The 20,277-nt window shown below is 41.3% G+C and overlaps 1 protein-coding gene across 1 annotated transcript in view; it reads left to right on the forward strand.

Moving 5' to 3' along the window:
• NIPAL2 (NIPA like domain containing 2) overlaps positions 1 to 20,041 on the forward strand; it is a 52,316-nt gene extending 32,275 nt beyond the window's left edge. The window contains exons 5-11 of the mRNA XM_074846890.1: positions 392 to 513; positions 6,547 to 6,643; positions 11,007 to 11,142; positions 13,561 to 13,649; positions 15,376 to 15,439; positions 16,765 to 16,859; positions 17,172 to 20,041. Coding sequence (XP_074702991.1) covers positions 392 to 513; positions 6,547 to 6,643; positions 11,007 to 11,142; positions 13,561 to 13,649; positions 15,376 to 15,439; positions 16,765 to 16,859; positions 17,172 to 17,266 — 698 coding nt within the window. The 3' untranslated portion in view covers positions 17,267 to 20,041. The remainder of the gene's footprint in view (positions 1 to 391; positions 514 to 6,546; positions 6,644 to 11,006; positions 11,143 to 13,560; positions 13,650 to 15,375; positions 15,440 to 16,764; positions 16,860 to 17,171) is intronic.
• The last annotated feature ends 236 nt before the right edge of the window (positions 20,042 to 20,277 follow it).

Here is a 20,277-nt window from a genome sequence, read left to right on the forward strand (position 1 = left end):
ATGTTTATTTACACTGGTTAATGATCTAGCTGTCTGCCTTATAAGCAACTTGTCCTTTCAGTTTAGGGTAAGTTTCTGTGACCTGGTTTGTGCCTGTGAGAAATACAAAGGATCGATTCTCCTTTGTCATGAACTTGGTATTAGAATTGAGAATATTTGAAAAAACACTGCTTTACTGACAGGCTTTACTGACAGCTTTTCTCATATTTCCAAAATCCTTTGAGTTTTTAATAAAAATTACACTAGATAAAGGCAACCCAATTACCTAAGCCCAGATCTGATTAAATGGACTTAAATTTTCTTCTAGAGACTATTTCCAAATCATCTGGAGAGCAAGGATGACCATGATTACCAAATATTGTATTACCAAAATAATGTGTCTTCTTTAAAGGAGGAACACTGACAGTAACAGGGACATACTTGCTGGTGACATTTGCTCCAAATGTACCCCAAGAGCTCACAGCAAGACGAGTACAGAATTACTTAGTGAGCTGGCCCTTTTTGGTATATTTGGTGAGTATCTGGTTCATACTACTCCTTAAATGAGAAAAACTGGGGCTACTGGGCTTTTTGCAGCATTATGAATTAGTGGCAGAAAAACTGGTCCTGAAAACAAATTGTGTGATTTTCATAAGCAATTCTGGGTCATCACCCTGGTCCCCAAGCTGAAAATATGCTGAACCAAAATATGCTGAACCAAAATATGTCTTTCAAACTATGTGCACGGGAAAGTCACAGTTGTGCAGGATTACGAAGAATGGAAAGATTTTGGATTTTGGTGGACTTGAGGGAGAACCTAAATATTGGCACTGCTTATAATAACTGTAGATGTGTTCATGCCACACTGTCTGCATGTACATCTAAGTTTCAATGCTTTTCTGGAATGTGATGGACTTGGCCTTTTAAAAATCAGGCTATGTATGCTCTTGTTCTGCTTTTTTCTTTCATATCACTCTGGTTTATCCCCATGTTGTTAAGCCTGGCCAAAAGGAGCTTTGTATGGAGTTGTCATGTGGACAGGTGGCCTGCTTTGCTGCCGCTCAGGTTAATCTGAACCTGAATTTTCATTCAGATACAAAACCACCATTTTGATTAAAGTATCTATATACAAACTTCAAATACGTACATCTTCTTTGATGTATTTAATTAGCATCAGGAACAAGACCAGAGTGAGTAGGAGGAATTTCTCTCTCTCTTTTCCTCTGGAATGCTGAAAGTTTGTTCCTCCAGCTGAATGTAAAAGATGCAACATAGGAGTTTTAGAAACAGTTACTTTCTTCCCAGTAAAGTGACTCTCTTGGGTTAGATTATTAGTGCCCGGGCTTTTCCTAGTAGGAAGCTCAGTTAGAAAGCCACTGAATAGACAGTTTAAGCACCTTAATCTTTTAGCCAACCTGCAGTCTTTACATACATCTAATTATCCATGAGACTACTGATTAAGCAGAAAGTACATGCTACCACAAAAAATGTTGGTCCTCTTGTTCAATTTTTTCTGCATTTCTGCATTTTTCTGCATTTCTGCTCCTGAAAGATAGTGATACAGCTCAGTGGAAGAAATTAATGATCATGCTTTGTAAACCACAACATGCACTTTCAGTCAGGCAGTAGAGAGGTTTTTGAAGACAATGCCCAAGAGTTTTGGGGTATTCAGTAAGGGTAGCTTCAGCCTCAGCAAGAGCTTCAGCAAATCCATCTAATCAGCAGAGCGAGAGGGACTTCTTTAAGAGGGGGTTCAAACAGGGGTCTCAGTGCTCACTGAAGGACCTTTCCTACTGAATATCCCCCTCTACCATGCAATTCTACATATAGATACTAAAACAGCCTGGCATCTTAGGCACTGATTTTAAATTGCTATCTCACCCATTTGTGTAGAGGTGGTGGAGGGACAAAACTCCCCATCCACTCCCAGTGACACCATTTCTGTGCCATATGCTGTTCACATTTTCTTAAAACCAACAGGTTGCTGGAAAAGGACTTTCCCCATCTGAGGACTTTTTTGACTTTGTTTCAGGAAAAGTTAGTAAGAACACAGTTGAATGCCTAGGAAGACTGTGCTGTATTGTTCTTAGGAGACATTATGAGGAGGTGGTAGATAACCCCTGGACTTTCTTTCCCCTCTTTTCTCTTTTCCCTGCCTCAGACAGCATCCAATTCTACATGTACAGCATGGGTTGCAGGGAAGGATGGAGCAAGTACACAGCAAATCTTGTTGACTCAACAACATATCAAGCTTTATTTGTTCCTTCTGCTCCCTGAATTCATCTGGTTTGAGCTTCGTCTGTCCAAAGAAGAGGGAGGAGTGAAAGACTCCTCAAGAGACTCTGAGATAGCAGCTTGATTATCCTGGTATGCTGCTGGAAGTTCAAGTAAACCCTGCTGTAAGCATTCTCTTTGGGCAGGGAACTAGCTCTTCATAAATGTTTGTAATATGCCTAGCACAGGTTGGCTGCTGAGATATGAAAAAGTGCAGCAGAAGTTGCAGAGTTTCCAGTATAAATATATAGCAAAGAGACAGTACAGCAGTATAATGCAGTCCAACAGTCTTTCTAAAAGTAGCCCCGAAGTGTGGTCTGCTGAGAAATACAAAGCCCCAGTGGTACAAAATGTTCTGTGTGGGTGATAAACCATCCCCATGTGGCACTCCACTGGCATCAGAAGAGTTCTGCAGAAATAGCCTCTAGTTCCCACATGAGACAACTTTGAGTCACCTTCTGAGACTTTGCAGTAGCATAATCATGTCTGAACAAGAATGACTATCCTAGCTTGTTTTTTTTCTCTTTTGCTTATGTGCACTTTGAGTCACTACAGAAGACATCAATTATAGATGAAGCTCTTAGGTTTCCCTAAACAGAAGCCTAGTGAGTATTGGGTTGTTAATATTTAATCTCTATAAAATCAGGTTCAAAGCATTTCTGCTTTTCCTTCAAAGTGCCTAGAAGACCCTCCTGATTCTTTGGTCTCTATGTTCCTGTATATCCCAGAAAAAGAGTTGAGGCAGACAATGCGGTATTTTGTTCTGGCACCTTCTGGTAATGCTTAGAAACTTGGAAAACATCATGATTATAAAAAAATGTTGATGAGATGTTGGCTTGAGGAGACTTCAGGAGAGATTAGTTACAACAGCAAAAATGATCGTAAGCAGGTCAATTTCTTTCAATTCCTCTAATCAGAATATGTGAAGCTGATATAACCTACGCACTTCCCATTCCTGGACTTTGTATTTAACACTACCACGGCTATCAACTATGAGACCGAGCACTATTTTGGGTAATTCTCAGGAGACAACTGTAGGCAGCAGCTGGGGCACCCCAGAAGGGTTCCTGTCTGCGTGAGGTCCTGTTAGGAGCCAGGCACTCTGCTTGCAGTGTCACTCAATGTGATGGCCTCTCCTTTGCCTTGGAATTAAAGGTGATCTGTTGGTGGGTCACCGAGTGGCAAAGAACCATGGAAGAATAGGTTGGCTGCTGGGCAGCACAAGGTGAGAACTAATTGTTTGAATTTCATGCTTAGTGTGCGAGACTTGACAGAGCTGAGTAAACTTAAATAATAGGCCTGAAAAGCAAACATCAGCTTTCTCCCCAGGTTCAACCACAGGACTGCCACCTATGGCCCCACACCACTGCTGCTCTTGGGGCTGCCCAGGAGGCACAAGTAGCTAAGCACATAGACCTGTGCACTCCTTCCAGAGCTGCCATCAGGGACTCTTTTATGCCCTTTTGATGGTTTTGCTTGGCTGTTTCCTTTCAGAAGTGAGTTCTTGGTGGGTTTGTTTGCTTTTAAACATGGAGAGATCACAGTGAGGCTTTATGGTAACTTTAACAAGAGAAGAGCTGATGACAGGATGAGGAATGACAGAGGACTTATGGACAGAGCCAACAGTGATGACCTGGTTCAGTCAAGGTCGGTGGTGCTCAGTACTACCTGTCACTCTGGGGATCAGAGTGAGGCAGAAGAGGGAGTGGAATGCCAGAGATGGTGTGATGGAGTGGTTTGAAGCCAGCAAATGTCCCTGGGCTTGATTTTTGGATGATTGTTCTTGTGTTGTTTGAAATCTAAGTTACAGGGCAGATGATGGTGCTTCCCTCTATTGGCATTGTGATTAAAGTTGTCTAGGGGATATAAAATGAATCAATACCTGGGGTGTAGCTGGCTGCCTACAGTAGGGTTGTCTCATAGGTTTCTGCACACTCTGTGGAAACCAGTCCAAGGGTCTGGGAGAGGTGATGGGTTTGCATTGTGGGCAGAAGCAGATCTCACAGTGTTGTGTCACCTCATGCCATGGTCCCATCCCATCCTGTGTGCCAGTCCTGAACTGTCATGAAAGAGGATACGTGGGACATCTCTGGAACTTCTTTCTTAGTCTGGGTATCTTTCCATGTGGGGAACATTTATTTAGCACAGCTTTCTTCTATTCTGTTAGCAATTGTTCATTGTCAAAATAGCAACTGAAGCTATTTGGAGGCTGTTGTAGCTGCAGTCTGATAATGTGATACTCCCCTCTGGCCCTAAGATGTGCTTGCCAGTGGTATGAAGAGTGAAGCTGCTACCTTACTTCTCCTCCCGAGTTCCCTCGAACCCCTGTTTTAGTTTTCCACAGGGAGGCCAAGATGAACTCACATGTCTGCAGATCTTAACATGACTTTTGCCTTGGTTCCTGATTTAGACATACCCAGTGTTACACTGTTGAATAAAGCTGGGGAGGCTGGCCAAGTTACTTACTGTGAAACTGAGGCAAAAGCCTCTTTTCTAGTATCTGGTGGCCCAGCCTTCACCTCTGGGTGCAAGGCTGGTGGGGAGGCATGCCAGTCTGGAGGGAGAAGAGCCCAGCACTTCACAAGAGACTGCAAAGATTATTAAACAAGGACTAGTCAGGGAATGCGCTTTTTTTTTTTTTAACCACCACCAAAATGCTTTATTATATTCAATATTTTTTACAAAAAACCCCAAAACAAAACCACTTTGTTGCGTTTTTTTAAAATCTTGTGATAAATATTTGACATTTTTTAAAGAAAGGTGATGTAAAATCCAAATTTATGTTTTTAATGTTCTGAAATGCAATTGTCTCTCAGCTGTCTTTGGGAGCAAGGGATCAGCATGAAGGTAAATAAAAAATGAATTAAAGCATAATTATGTTCTGTTCATATTTTTGAACACTACTAAACTGGGGGAGGTGTGATTGTGGTAGAGAAGTTTAGTAACTGAATGTAACTGATGACTGCTTTCCTGCTGCAGTCACTCTCCAAAATGAGAAATCAGCTATATTACATTATATAACCGCCACTAGTAACTGTTCGGTCACTTGTTTGGAAATTTCATCAGCACAACACTCAGGTATTTTTGAGTCTAGTGCTGCCTTATGGGACTGTTGGTTTAAGAGTGGTGTGGCATTATAAAACATAAAATAGTATGTTGGTGACAAAACCAAGGAGATAGACTTGAGGTTTTTCTTTGACTTGTTTTGTTGTCAAAAAATGACAATAACCATATTCAGTAATGATGACAATCTTATTTTCTCTTATTTCCCCCATTTGATTGCGTTCCAGTATGCACAAATGAACTTCTCTTTCTTCATGCTGTCTCTAAGGCTACCAGGCTTCTGAGCAGCTCTCAGTGCAGAGGTCCATTATCCCTCTTTTTCTAAGTCTGCTGGGCTTCACGGAAGTTTTTGGCTCTTGCACTTGCTGTTTTCTTTAGGCATAGAGGGGTATTTGGGCAACATGGATAGGAGGGAGATTACCCACACTTTTGAGATGGCAAAAGGCAAGAGTTACTAAGGGAATCTACAAAGAGACACATTAACAGCAAGTCAGTAAATTTAACTGTCATCATTTAGCTGTCAGATGTTATTGAAGGAGCAAGTTTGGACAATGCATAGTGTATGTAAAGCTGCTTTGGCAGCTGCAGATATCCTGCAGTGTGTTCTGCTAGTGTGTCATTGAGCTTTTCAAGGTAAGCTCCTGACAGGTACCTGTGATTTGAGAACCACCACACGAAATAAATGTTTTTCTCCTTACAATGTATGTCAGAAAATTTGAACAAAAAGACAATGTTTGGGGGGATTTTTTTTAGTACGACTGGGGAGAAAGACAAAGAGGGTAGCAAAAATAAGCTTTCATGTCACAAAGAATGACACTAGGAATGCCATAGCTAAGAGACTGCTGTTCCTCCAGGTAAGTGCTTTACTTCATAGGAATTATAAACAGAGTTTCTGTAAGAATTATTACCAATAAACATGTGTATCTTTGCTGTCATATTAAAAAAGGCTTCTCAACACTACCAGTGACAAAATATAGCTAGAAATGCAAAAAGAAAAACTAAAGAAATAAGAAATGCTCAGTTTAACTTTTGCTATAATAGGAAAGATAAATGACAATTGATAGTTCAGTCAACTGGCAATAAGGTTTGTTTTTAGCAGAAGATACTTAATAAAGTAATTCTCCTTTGAACTGTTAGAGCAGAGAAAACGGATGTGACATCTCAAAGACTTTGAATGAAGCATTTATTACATAGTTTCACAGCTCTAACTTTCTTCCCTTTTGTCTTCAGATTTTAGGAATTATAATATTCTGCATTCTCCTCTATTTTTACAAAAGAAAGGCTGTGAAACACATCGTGGTTTTGTTAATGATGGTAGCACTACTGGGTAAGAACATATTATTCACTTTAATGTTCCTGTCTGTTACCTGACAATTCCTTGTCACTCAGTCTCCCCAGCTAGTTTAGATTAGGGCCATTTCAAAGCAGTATACTGAAGGAGAATCACTGAAACTGTTCACATGATCCTTACTGTAGTCTCTTTTTGAAGAAGAAAGCTGATTATGAAACATAGTTTCTATGCCTATTGCTGGGACTATTTACAGATTTTTTGAAATTAATATGCTATGTGAAATGGTATTCTGTAGCTTTTTTTAAAATAGCACATTAGCTTTAGATCCTGGGAAAGTGGACTCTTTTGAAACTTTCTTTTGGAGAGCAGGCTGACTGTGAAAATGAGTCCTTTAAAACAGAGCAGCTTAAGACCTTGTAAGCACTCTGTAAACAAATGCAGTGATATGCTGTGACTGTACAGGAACTTTGAATTATCTATGCCTTTTTGCATATGCAACATTTCATACTTTACCCCTTTTCCAGAAGCATAGCAAGAACTCAGTGGGACACTGAAGTTTGACTTCTGATTACCGTTGCCACAATCAATACTCAGGGAAACATTTTATCGAGTAGCTTTCAATAAAGTTAAACTTGAATCAGTTTTGAAAAATGTCAGGAGGCTGTCTCTAAAGCTTGCCCCTTGCAGGCATATATTAAGAATTTGTCACCACCCTGTGTCTTCTGCTGTCCTTGTCTTGTCAATTCTCCATGAAACCCTGCTGCAACACCACACTTCTTTGGTTGAAGTGAAAAGGTGCTTGAACTGTGCCATTGAAGTCAATGGTTGTATTTTCGCTGAGTTCAGTGGGTACATGTATCAGTCTGCAAAGACTTATAAAGCACATTTCTAATGGAGCTGCTCATGAGTGTTTTGATAAAACAGAATTTCACTAAAGTTTGCCAGTTACACAATTTGGATTTAACTGAATGTGAAAAACTCTTACAGATTTATGAACTTTATTTATTTATTTATTTATTAACTTCCTTCAGATCCCTGAGTGGTTTCTTACCCAGCAGAAAAGCTCAGACTTTCGGATCAACTTTTTGGGACAGTCTTCCCATTTAGGTGGGAAATGTCCCATTCACAGTGCTAGGAGCATTAGGATTTGTAGCTCTGCAGAAGCACTGAAGGATTTCAATGCTCCTTGCATGAGGCAGAGATGGAAGAGCCCCAAAAGCCTCAGGTCAACTGTTTGACTGCTCTTGATTTGGAAGAGTGAAGTGTGAGTCCAGCCATCCTCCAGCTCCTAGCACAGAGCCTAGGAGCTTTGGCAGAGCTCGCCTGAGTTGCTCTGCAGCTTCCAACCCTGCCATGAGGAGCTTGAAGGACTACACACTCCTGAGCAATGATCAGGTCCAGCCTCCTTGTTGCATAGCTGGAAGCCTGAAGATCCCCAGATGGGCTTCTACACTTTGCTGCAGTTCTGGCCAGACCCACCATGATGGCTGCCCCAGACAAGGTCAACACATGGCTCTGGGAGACCCGGCCCTTTGGGCTGCATAACCCTGCATGCTTATTTTGTTGTGAAGCCTGCCAGTCCTGATGCCACCAGTGCCAAAGGGACGTGTGGTGCTGCTGAACAGCAGCAGGGCTGCAAACCCATGCACCAGTAGGCACTAACTGCAGTTTGGTGGTCAGGCTGCAATCAACCAAAAATACAATTTCAGCTGGTGGCTGCTGAGGTTTTGGTGAGCATATGCAGCTTGAGGAAAAATGTGTCATTATTTCTGCTCTATTAAAAAAGACACAAACAAACAAATCCTGGTTCATGGGAACTTTTGAAATACTGACATTTCCCTCGAGCAGGAAACCCAGAACTGTGGCTGGCTCCAGTTTCTGCAGCTGTCCTGGTGCCTGGCAGCCGCCACAAAGCTACACTTAGAGCCTTCTGCTTGGTCTCTGACCCTTCTGCTGAGCAAAGTGATGGGAGGGCTGAAAGAGGGCCCAGCAGCTTTGTTCACAGCCATCTGACATGTGCACTGCCCTCGGAGGGTCCTGGCTGCAGGAAGGCTAGATGAGGCTTGGGAGTTCAGTGGCAGTTCGTGGAAGGAGATTTCTGCCTTTTCTCATATCTGCACAGATATATTCCTGGTGAAGGGTTCGTACAGATATCAATCGGATGTAGAAACATTTCTTTAAAGAAAGCGCAGCCTTTGTGTTTCACTGGATATGAGAGCTACTTTCATTATGAAGAAAATGCAGAGGTGATCATAAAATCTGCAAACGTTTTGCTTAGTACCACTCTGCAAGTTCATTTGGTGAGAATTATCTTACCTCATGTATATACTGGGAGTTATCATAAGTTTGGGGGGAAATATTTCAGATTAAAGTGGGATTTCTGAGTTTCCTGCCCTTACAGCTGGAAAGTGACATCATTTATCACAATAGCCTTGGGGGGCGGGGGTGTTCTATCAGAGATAGGAAAACCATTTCCTAGGTTTTGAAACTTATTCCAGGGCTACTTTAACTAAAAAGATCATTCCACTTTAAAAGCAAAACAAAACAAAAAAAGCAACCAAAAAAACCCCAAACAAACCAACCAACCTGCCAAACAAACAAAAAACCCTGATGCTTTCTTTTCTGGTTTGTTAAAAGTATAAGGGATGGAAACCGCCCTTTTAACAGAAACATTTTTTCAGCACTCTTTACCTTTAGTTGGACAATTCAAACTACTAATTTTTACCTGTAAGTGTTCTTTTAAAATTATAATTCTGCCGTGTTAGAGTGCAAACCTCATTTTTTATGTAGGCTGCCTGTTGGGCTTGAGTGTATTTTTTGGCTTTTTATCATACCATTAGCACCACTGCAAGCCAGCATTTGACCTCCTCTGCTCAGTTTTACTGCTGTATTTGTTAAACCACTCCACCTATTTCCATTACAGAGCAAGAAATTAAGTACTTGGTGGAAATTTTGTCATGAAAACAGTGAATTTCATGATGGTGAACAGGATCATCACAAGATGTATGCAACTCTTAAACTTCCCCTGAACTTTTTGACTTGCTATAAGAAAAATGCTTGCAATCAAAACCACAGACCCGAATTTGTTCTTCTTCCCCACCTTTTCTCCCAACCCTTGGCCTGAACTTTTTCCACAGTGCAGCTCTCCTTGCCAATCTGAGTTTTGCAGTTACGGGAGGATGAATCAGACCACTGAAATCCAACACTCCTCACCTCTGGAAGAGGGTGGAACTGGATCCCAGCTGGTGGGCGGCGCTCCTGATGATTAATTACCTTTCTTCAAAGGTCACCTCTGCAGTCTGGTTCTTCTTATCATTTTTAGTTTCTTTTGAATTTGTTACATTTTATTTGCAGGAATCACAGCCTACTGGGGTTAGCTTCAACAAACCAAGAGCACACTCCAAAATGAAATCTAAAGCAACTCTCAGCCCCTTTTCTAAAAGATGTGTATTGCAAGACTTCTCTGAACTGGTGACATATATTTGAATCATTGCTTGCTGTCTGGGATTTGTTTGTAGTGATGCAATGACAGTGACTAAATGGATTGAAAACACACTACTGAAATATTCTATTCTGTGGGCTAAATCCAGTAAATGGTTTTAAGAGCCTGGTCCCTGAAATGAAATGCAGACCCCCGCATTGGTTGTCTGCTCTCCGTACATAACCTGTAGGGAGAGTTAGGTGCTTCAGGATGTGATCCCAGAAGTCAGCTTTGGCCAACTTTGGCCAGCTCCCGTCTCAGCATAGAAATCCTGAGGGTGAAGAGTTATTTTAGGCTGCCAGTGTCACATGCAGGCTGCTATTAGGAGGTGTCCCAGCTGCTTTGAAGAGATAATGAGACCTCTCAGACCTCTCCTGAATAATGCAACATGGGCTCCAAATTAGAAGCTGGAGCTACATAAAGTATGTCTGGAAGATGCAGAAGCTGTTGTACCACCTCCGACTGGTAGTCCAGTGTTTAGGGCATATGCCCAGCAGTGGGAAATGGAACCAGTTCTTTCCTCACCCTGAGTTCAGCCTCTCTCTCTCTCTCTCTTTCTCTCTCTCTTTCACACACACACACACAGAGCCTTGCAAGATTTTATCTGATGTTAACCTCAGCTACCCTTTTGAAAATGGGCAAACTTTGGGTAGATGCAGGGTTGAAGACCTCAGTGCTACAAGAACTTAAAAGAAAAATGCAAAGCACACATGGAGCTAAGGCCACTCTGAGTTTAGACAGTGGCTTAGCATGTGTTTATAAAATCACACACTTGGCTTTAGGTGCCCAAATCCTTCCTCGGTGTCTTTTTAGGCAATGAGACCTGTGGCTTTGACCTGACAGCTTGTCCTCCCTTACTGATGCTCTGAGGTCACTGCTGTGAATCCTGCCCTGCTAATCTCTCCCTTTCCCTTTCAGCATCGCTGACTGTCATTGCTGTAAAGGCTGTGGCCAGCATGATAACACTCTCTGCGAAGGGGAAAATGCAGCTAACTTATCCTGTTTTCTATATCATGATTGTTTTAATGGCAATTTCTTGTGCTTTCCAAGTCAAGTAAGTGAGATTCTGCTTATCACCTAACCTTTTTATTTGACATTTTATCTGTCAGTTTTATTCAGTACAGATACAAGTTGCACTTAAAGGCAATAAATTCCTGGCAGAACCTTGACAGATGCATGAATTGCCTACAGCTGATTGTATTGTTTATTTAGGCTTTATTTCTCAGTTTATAATTGATTATTATTATAAATGCTACCTTCTCTTGCTATCACCTTATACAAGGTCTTCCCAAATTTACTTCTAGTTTTGGCACAGGTCTTGAACTCATTAAAGGAAATTTATGTTTATGTAAATTTTTGGGGGTTACTTTTAGAAACCTCCATTGCTGAATAATCAAATGGCCATGTTTACCCTTATTAGGCCTTTATCTCTTTTCCCCAGCTTATGTCACTAGTCAGACAAAAGAAGAGAGTTTATCCCAACTTTCTTCCTGCCTCTGTTAAATCTGCGTATTGTTCTTTGCTACCCTCTACGTCTGTATCTTTTTAGGAAATAGTTAACTTTCGGTGTGCAGGGGACATCAAAGTTTTCCCCTCTGGCCTCTGGCCTGTTAAGTGATTGTTTTATGCTACTTTTGCAGATTGCTGGGGGTGGCAGCATGGTAAAATACAGCTTGCAGCTGAACAGAGAGTCCATTCCCTTTATGCCGGTCTCTCTGCTTCAGGTGCTGATAGCATCATTTAGTAATCTCATCTAGACTGCTTCAGTGTGAGTCTGAGTGTTTACTTGCATGATTATTTTCCAGTAGAAGAGCCAGCCCAGCTTTCTCGTGGCAGAACATACCATTCCCATGTGGAATCAGAAAGTCCATGCGTTATTATGCAGTGACTCTCCATGGCTGACTCAGGAACTCCCCTGTAACAGATTATAGAGTGATTTACATCCAGCTTGTCTTCGCTGGGAGAACAGCTCAGGGCATTTAAAATAGGAAATAAAAGCTTGGTAAATAGGAAGCTGCTGAATTAAGCTCTCCTTCTTGCCAGTTTTTTCTTTCTTTCTTTTGCTGGGTCAAAATTAAAACAGAAGTGAAATATGCCCATTTCATTCCCTGGCTTCCGTGTCTCTTTCTCTCTTCTCTCTTGGATACATTTTCTAACAGAGACAGGGCTGTCAATCTGAATTTTTCATTTTATTTGTTTCCTCTCTTATTTTATTTGACTGTCATGTGTTAGCTCAGAACAGCCTGTGCTTCAACTTCCTCCTGGATTCAATGCTGGGCCTTGGTATCACTGTTTTAGTCCCTGTGACCAAGTTTGTTGCAAATGGCAGAAAATAATGAGGTGTTTTCAATGACTTCAAAATCCTGACTATCCTGTGGATATGTAGGATTTCTTTATTTTTAAAGCACCATGGAGACTGTTCAACAGTTGCTAAAATAACCATGCAATTACTTTAATGGCTAAAACAGATCCAAGCTTGGTTTTTTTACTGTGCACATATATTGTACCAGTGAAATATTTAAGTGTGGTTCTTTTTATAGGTTTTGAATACACTCTGCAGCCTCCTGATCTTTCTCTTTCGGTCTGAAATGCTCTGTTCACATAACAAAGTATCTGCTGGTGCATCCAAGAGTTCACACTCGTAATTCATCACCCTATGGGTAAATGTTGATAGCTGTGGTCTCCATACAAGTGGGTTAATTGCTCTGCCTTTTTCATCCGTTGATGCAGACTGTGCAGGCTGCTCTGCGGCCAGTGTCTTGGTCCTGCAGGTTTGTGTGCAGTGTATGCTCCTGTGGCCCTGCACGCTCTTGCTCATGATTCTGGTGAGGGTTTGTGTTGCTGTTCTGAGAAGCACAGCAGAGAGTTTCCAACCCAAGGAGCACAGGATTGGAGCCACCTTCCCGGACTTTCCCGGCAGGACAGAGTGTGTCTGGGGTATGACTGCATGGATAAATATACAAATACGTGTTTTAGCCAAGTTGGATTGAGCAGTAGCAGCAATGTGGACTTCAGCAAAGTGAAACAGTTCCTACAAGAAGTTGCGTGTCCATGCCTGTGCTGGACATACACCCTTGCACAACCTGTTTAAATTTGAGTAAGTTATCCCTGGCTGCTTGCAGGCAGCCCTGCTTCCAAGAACCAACGCATACCATAAGCAGTAATACCCTAGCATTCCTCCCTTATCTGTGGCAGACAAATTTTTTCCAACAGTGCTTCAAAGGACTCTCCAAAGACAACCTATGGCCAGAAGAATCCACGCCAGGCTTCTTGCTTTCACCTATTTGTTTGTACTCTGCATAGTCAAAATCAGAAAGTAAATTCAATACACATACGCATCTGTCCAGGGCTACTAGCTATTGTGGTAAGAAATAGTCACACTTATTGTTAAACTGACATAAAGTGGCTTAACCTGACTTAAAGTGCAATGAACCTCCTGTAGGCATGAGGTGCAATAATACTTGTCTTCCAGGTTCTTGAATCAAGCAATGCATCTGTACAAAGTGACAGCAGTTGTGCCCATTAATTTTGTGTTCTTCACCACCAGTGCCATCATTTCAGGTTTGTTTCTGGCCTTCTGCCTCTACAGAATGATTTTCTAAACATAAGGTTTTCAAGAATTGTTGCCCGTGAACAGGAACACAAACCAGTCATGTCTGTCTTCACAAAAAGAAGTTTTTCCTAAGTGACAGGTGTTTAAGTTCTGAAAAATGAGTAAGTTCAAAACTTTTGAAGCAAAATAAAAATACTCAAATTCTAGCATTTCTAGAATTGATATGTATGGTTTACTCTGCCTTGCTGGCTTACTAGAAGAACCTGAATTTATCCTAGCCTCATCTTGACATCAAGTAAATGAGTTTACCATGTGCACACCAGCCTTTCCATATCCGAACTGGTAGAGTAATTTTAACAGCCTGGCAAACTACTCAAATGACAACCAGCTGTGTTTCATAGTAGTTAGTGTATATTCTGTTTCAGAAGGTGGAATTCTAGGTTAAGTGAATGAAATAAAATGACTCCAAAGACTTTTTAAGCATTTAACATTTTATTCTGGGTGAGAACTTTGAACTCAGTGTTGTTAAAGAGGGACTGCAAATCTTGGAAATGGTGCACAGCATAAGAACATGAGCAGGGAGGACGACTAAGATGCTGTATCAGCAATGAGCCAAAATGATCATGTTGTTAGAACATTTATGACTCATTTTAACACACGCTGGGGGCTTTCCTGTCATTGCTGTGCAGGAGTTTCTCATGCAGAGCTGCCATTAATGAGAAGGGGAGTTAGCTTCATGCACAGATTGCCTCAGCACCTGTGTTAGAAGAGACCTACACTTTGTGACTGAGAGGAGACTTGTGCCAAAAGGGGGTTGCGTTCTTGTGACCATATGGGGAATTTGGCCTTGTGCCTCCTTAAAAGATCAAGTACCTATTCAGGAATGGCTTAATAGCTTTGAGACTGGATACACATGCATTTGCACCGGGTTAGTTAAACCAGTGTAGGGCTTAGAAGAACAACCTCTGCTGAATCTTTCTGGGGTGCTTGTAGAAGGTACCTTGTCTTATGATTCCCCCATTTCCAGTTACAGCCTTTGAAGATACAGTCACGCTTCATCTGCGCTGGTTCACACTCTGGTGTTTCTAAGCAAAACTATGCTCATCAGTGGTTTAAAGCTAATATACTTGGCTGTGAATTGGGGCAGCTGAGATCCAGATACACATCTGGTTCTGTCACCTCCACTGCAGAGGTGCTAATTCCTGGAAGAGGGGTGACCAGAAAGAGCTAGTGATCCCTTCAGCCAGAAAGATTTGGCAAACTTGGCTGCTGGAGCCCTTAACTTGGTGTAAACATCAGGGACACAGCTAGTTATGGAAAACCTGTTCCCAATTGGAGTTAAGATGTCCACATGGTCTGTTGGAGTGGCTTAACTAAATCCATGAAGAACCTGTTAGCTATATTAGTATGACTCTGCGAGTAAGACCTTGAGTTTAACCTGCATAAAAACTGTTGCTGACAATGCAAAAAATACCTGCATCTGTGCAGTTACTAGCACAGCACATGCTCCAACCTGATAAACTAAACTTTCTCCAGTCCCATGCAGTATCTTGAGAAAGCCTACGTAGTGGAATATGGACACATAAAGTGAACCCATCACAATGTGTATTAATACCGTATTTGGGATTTTTTTGCTCCATTTGAGCATGACACTGCTCCTGACCCACCCAGCTGTAATTCATATCACTTGGAAGCCAGTCAAGATCTGCAATTCTTGTTTCTGTCACATTCCAGGGGTCATATTTTATCGGGAATTCCAAAGTGCAGCTTTGCTGAGCGTGTTCATGTTTCTGTTTGGGTAAGTGTATCGGCCTAAAATCTGTCCTAACGTTTGTACTGAAACAGCATTGCCTTTCGGAATCCCTTCTTTTCTCAGTAAGAAGAAACCCGTCTTGTTATTAAAGTATTATGGAATAGCCATTATACTAGGATAAAAAAAATTAAAGGAAAGATTGATGTCTGCACTTAGGGAATTTGGAGGCCTGGTTTTGAATCCAAAGATGTAAAAATGTGAGACACTTCTGAACTACTAATCTCATGATGGAATGAAAAAACAGCAGCATGTGTTCCTGCAGCAGGAAGGAGAAATCACTGCTCTCTACTAAAGATCATGTTATAGGGGGTGCTTTTACAACTACAAGAAATCTTCTCCCATTGCTACCTTCCCCTTGCGTGTCTGGCTGGTCTTTGCTGCCACTAAGTGTGGGCAATTATATGAGTTGCTTGCCTACAAGGCAGTGCTATAATATGTCTCCCCAATCTTCCTGTGCTGAGAAAGACACAGCATGCCTGTGGAAAAGTTCAGAGCATGCTAAGAAGCTGTTAACAATAAATGTTTGAAGAAGGGCCTAGGTGTTGTGAGAGCAGAAACCTTCTGCTGGATACCAGCACCGTAACAGCTCTGGGGACAGGTGACAGTTACTTGATAATGAGCGTGAGATGGTTAAAAGCATCTCCCAGAACTGCTGGAGGTGTGTTGCCACAGTACTGTCAAATGAACAGGGATGATAGCTACAGATGTCTTCATCCTCTGCAGCTGGACTGGAGTAGGTGCACACAACCAGTATCTTGTCTGAATGCAGGAAAATGGAGATGAGCAAATTCAACCCATGTATTTGGCAGGCAGGAATTAGTGGTTGTGTGTCCAACAGAGCGGATAGAAGATTTATCCAAGCATAGCAGTTTTTCATTGCTCCTGGCTTACAGCTTGCCCCTGAGACACACAGTCAAATGAGAAAAACAACAGAGATGTTGATTGTCTGCAGCTAGACTGAGTTGTTAATGAAATTACAAATGCTAGAAGGTTAGCTTAGATGCTCTGTGAAGATTTGCTCAGGGATTCAAATGTTGTGGTCTCACACTCACAGGCATCTGATTAGGTATATATTGCTGAAAGTGTAATTTTGCCTGCAGAGCCTTTGGAACTGGTAGTAAAGCTTCAGGGGCAAAAACTAGACTGAAAAGGAGCCCAAGATGAATTTATAGAGCTGCCAGAAACAAAAGCTTCTTTACAAACTGATCAGCTTGGGTTTGGAAGTCCTTGAAAAAGAAACATGGAAAGAAATTCTCATCTCAGATGCAGTGAACTGTTCCTAATGATACTATGCCACTGTTATTTTGCAGGTGTCTCCTATCTTTCCTTGGTGTATTTGTAATTGCAAGAAATAAAAAAGAAGAGCATGTACAAATTCCTTTTATTGACTATGGACATATTCCTGGTGAGTAGGGTTTTTTTCTGTCTCTCTTTAAAAATGAGTTATCAGATAATGGGATGACCTAGGAGACTTGAGTCACAAATGTGCTCTAGTCATATTTAATAAATATACTGTTCCCTTAATTTCTATTCCTGTTCCCAACAGATTTTTCAAAGAATTTTTCAGAGTTTTTCCAAGCTATTGTTACAACCAGTCAAATGAAAACAATGATTACTGGAGCAAAGAATGTTTAAATGATGGATTGGTGGGGGATTTGTTTTATTAAAATTCTTCACAGAATTGTTGTTTTTCCCTTCTCTCACCCCATTTCCTTAGGACAAAAATTGACAGGCAAAATACAACCAGATTCTCACATTTCATGCTATGGCACTTTGAATAATGAAGATGACTCAGTGAAAAGTCAAAGCTGAAAGAATAAAGCACCTTACATGACAATTAACAGGAGGAACACCACTGGAACAAGGATCATCAGCATCATTTTGTTGGACATATTCAAGTATATGTTGAACTCCTGTATGTTGATGAGTCAAAGTATTATTTAATCCTACTTAATTTATCCCATGGTTGTTCCAAATGTGTTCTGAAGATAAAGGAAGCCTTAAGAAAAACTAAATAACCATTAATGAAATGGAACATTCTCCTAATATCAATGCCTCTTGGGGATATTTTTAGAATCTTAATTGCCTTGAAATGCAAATAAGCACAGAACAGGATTATAAAAATTCCCCTTTGAAACCCCTCAGATCTGTGTAGATGCTTAAAGACAAAGGTGAGAAATGAGAAGAATTTTCATAAGTGACTTCAAAGTATTCTGCTATATGTAGAATCCCTTTAAAAATCTGCTCTTTCCTGTTCAGGAGTCAAAACTGTGGACATATATACAGTATACACAATATGTACACACAAAGTATTTTATATTATGTGTAGAAGGAAAATCCTGATTATCTTCTGCCAGCAGATTAATTCTCTTATTTTCCAAGGAAATAAACAGTTGTGGGAGGAGGGGGAAGGAAGAGAGCATTTGCGATAAACATAGGCACATGCACTCATGCACACATTTGAGGTGCCCAGCCAAGGCAGAGCTAGGGAACCACGCTTGACATTTTACATCCTCCCAGGAGAGTCCTGTGGACTGGGCTGGGCTATACTACCTGTTAGTATAGTCTGGCCTGAGATTTAGCCTCTGTTTTCAGGAAAATAAGGTTTTAGTGAAAAAACTGACAAGTTCTCCAGAGGAAATGGAGTAGCCTGGCTCTCTCCTTTGATGTGTCTTGGAAAAATACTCCCAAAAAAGAAAACTAGAGCAACTTCTGCCTCCTTCCTAAACTGCTGGTAATCCTGCATGAGGAAAGGCTGTAAAAAACAGGATCACAAAGAGTCGTGGTAACAGTACAGTTTTTCCTTCATTAAATGGTAGTGTCTCCACACTGGTTTGAAGAGCCAGCAATGATGGGAACCATGGCAATACAGGCTCTGTGTTCAGGTATGGGAGGTCTTGGTGTCCGTCAGTCCCAGCCTCCTGGCAAGAAAGCTTCTTCTGGGCATTCATCATGGGTCTACTTATCCCCACCTGGTAGCACCGACCTACCTCAGCTGGCACAGTGGGGTCAGACACCTCCTCTGCAGAAACAGGTGAAAGTGCTCTTGGAAAGTGTTTGTATCTTGGGCAAAATACTTGTTTTAGGTTTGAATTAATCTGCAGTAATGGATATGGGCTGTAGGCTGTGTGTATTTTGTTTCAGTGGGATATGAGGAAATGAGGTCTCTTTTTTTTCCCAAATAATTGTTTATTTCATTTTAAAATAGGTACAGCTGAAGATCTATAAGACAGTTTCATTTCAAACCCTACAAAGCACACTCAGAGCTGCAGTTTTTCCTATGCAGCAATGTCCCTGGAGCCGGGGCGGGGGGGGGGGCAGTTGTGAAGCTGTTTTCCAACATGGATCTTTTCCAGCTGGCACAGGACGAGACTTTGTGTCTGCACCTTACTTGTACCAGCTGCCTGGACGTGGCCTTCCTTTCCCCTCTTACAGCTTGAGTTCAAGTTTCTAAAGCTTAAAATAAAAAAAAGCACATTCTTTTCATATGCTTTCTCCAGGGAGTAAGGGCATGCCTCTATCTTTCTTTTGCAAGTCAAATTTAAGCTGCTTTCTAAGTCTCAAGTGCGAGTGTGCGCTGAAGATGGAAATAGGAGGCCTACAGGTTTTCATTCTGTGACCTGGGAAACAAATGGGTGAAAGGATTTGGTTTCATTTCTCTTATCTGTTTCCATGACTCAGGAGAGCTGGAAGAGGTAATAAAGGTTACCAGGTATAGGATTTTCTCTTTAAAGTAAGAAATCAAATGTAAAAATCTGTGACAAAAGCTATGATTTATTTTAAACTACTGTATTTTTTTTTGAACAACACTTTTTTCTTCCTATGGGTTTATACAAAAATTCTAAGGGTTAAAATGTTTTATTTAGACTTAAATGTAATTGAGATTAATTTATGGAGCAAAACACTGGTAGGAATTATGTGCAATTAAAAGTTGTGATTTGACATAATTTTGAGATGTGAGCACATTCCAACTAACTAATGTATTACAGGATCAGAAAACTCAGTGATAAGAATTCATTACTGTTCTGCTAAGAAAGGGGCATGATTTATTTCAAGAATCAGTTTCTAATCAATGTAATTTTCAGATTCTGCTTGCGATATTTAGGTTGCAAACATCACAGACAAATGCCTGCTAAAGAAAAAGCTTTTCACTGGAATACAAAAAAGTCCCTGGCGCTCTTGTCTTTAATAATGAGTTATTTTCTTGCAATGTTTTTCCTGACATCAAAAATGTGGGCCAGACATAAGCTGCAAAACTTGCACCTGCAGACTGAACTTTCTTGAAGAGATCCTCCACAGGATCTGAGGAAATCAAACCATGGGAAGGCGTGGTGGGCAGGCAGCAGCTCACATGGTCCCCCCAGGCTCCAGTTTGGGATTTTTGACAGACCAAAACCAGCAGGACTTGTTTAGTGCTTGTTCCACTGCTGGTCACGCTGTGGTAAGAGATGAAGTATTAACTGGCCACAGGCCTGGAAATGGGAGCTCTGGGGTAGAGCGAGGCAGTTTAACTTTTTCTGTAAAATATCAGGATGCATTTACCAAACAGTTTCAGCTGGCAAAAAAATAAATGAATTTTGGACTGGATTTGTATTTCTGCCCATAGTAGGGGCCTGGTGTTCACCTGGCAGGCTTCCTGCCTGCTCCTTGCTACAGCCCAGCTTTTGGTGGCCTCATGTTTTGCATGTAAGAGCACTGGTCACCTAAAACCAAAGGAGAGAGGTGGGACATTATAGGGGCTTGAGCTTCTGTGCTTTGAACCTGTGATTTCATGCACCTGGTGAGCTACTTGAACTGCTAAAAGTCTCATCCTCTTTTTCCTG

This window comes from Strix aluco, chromosome 1, assembly GCF_031877795.1.
Source record: "Strix aluco isolate bStrAlu1 chromosome 1, bStrAlu1.hap1, whole genome shotgun sequence".
NCBI lineage: Eukaryota > Metazoa > Chordata > Aves > Strigiformes > Strigidae > Strix > Strix aluco.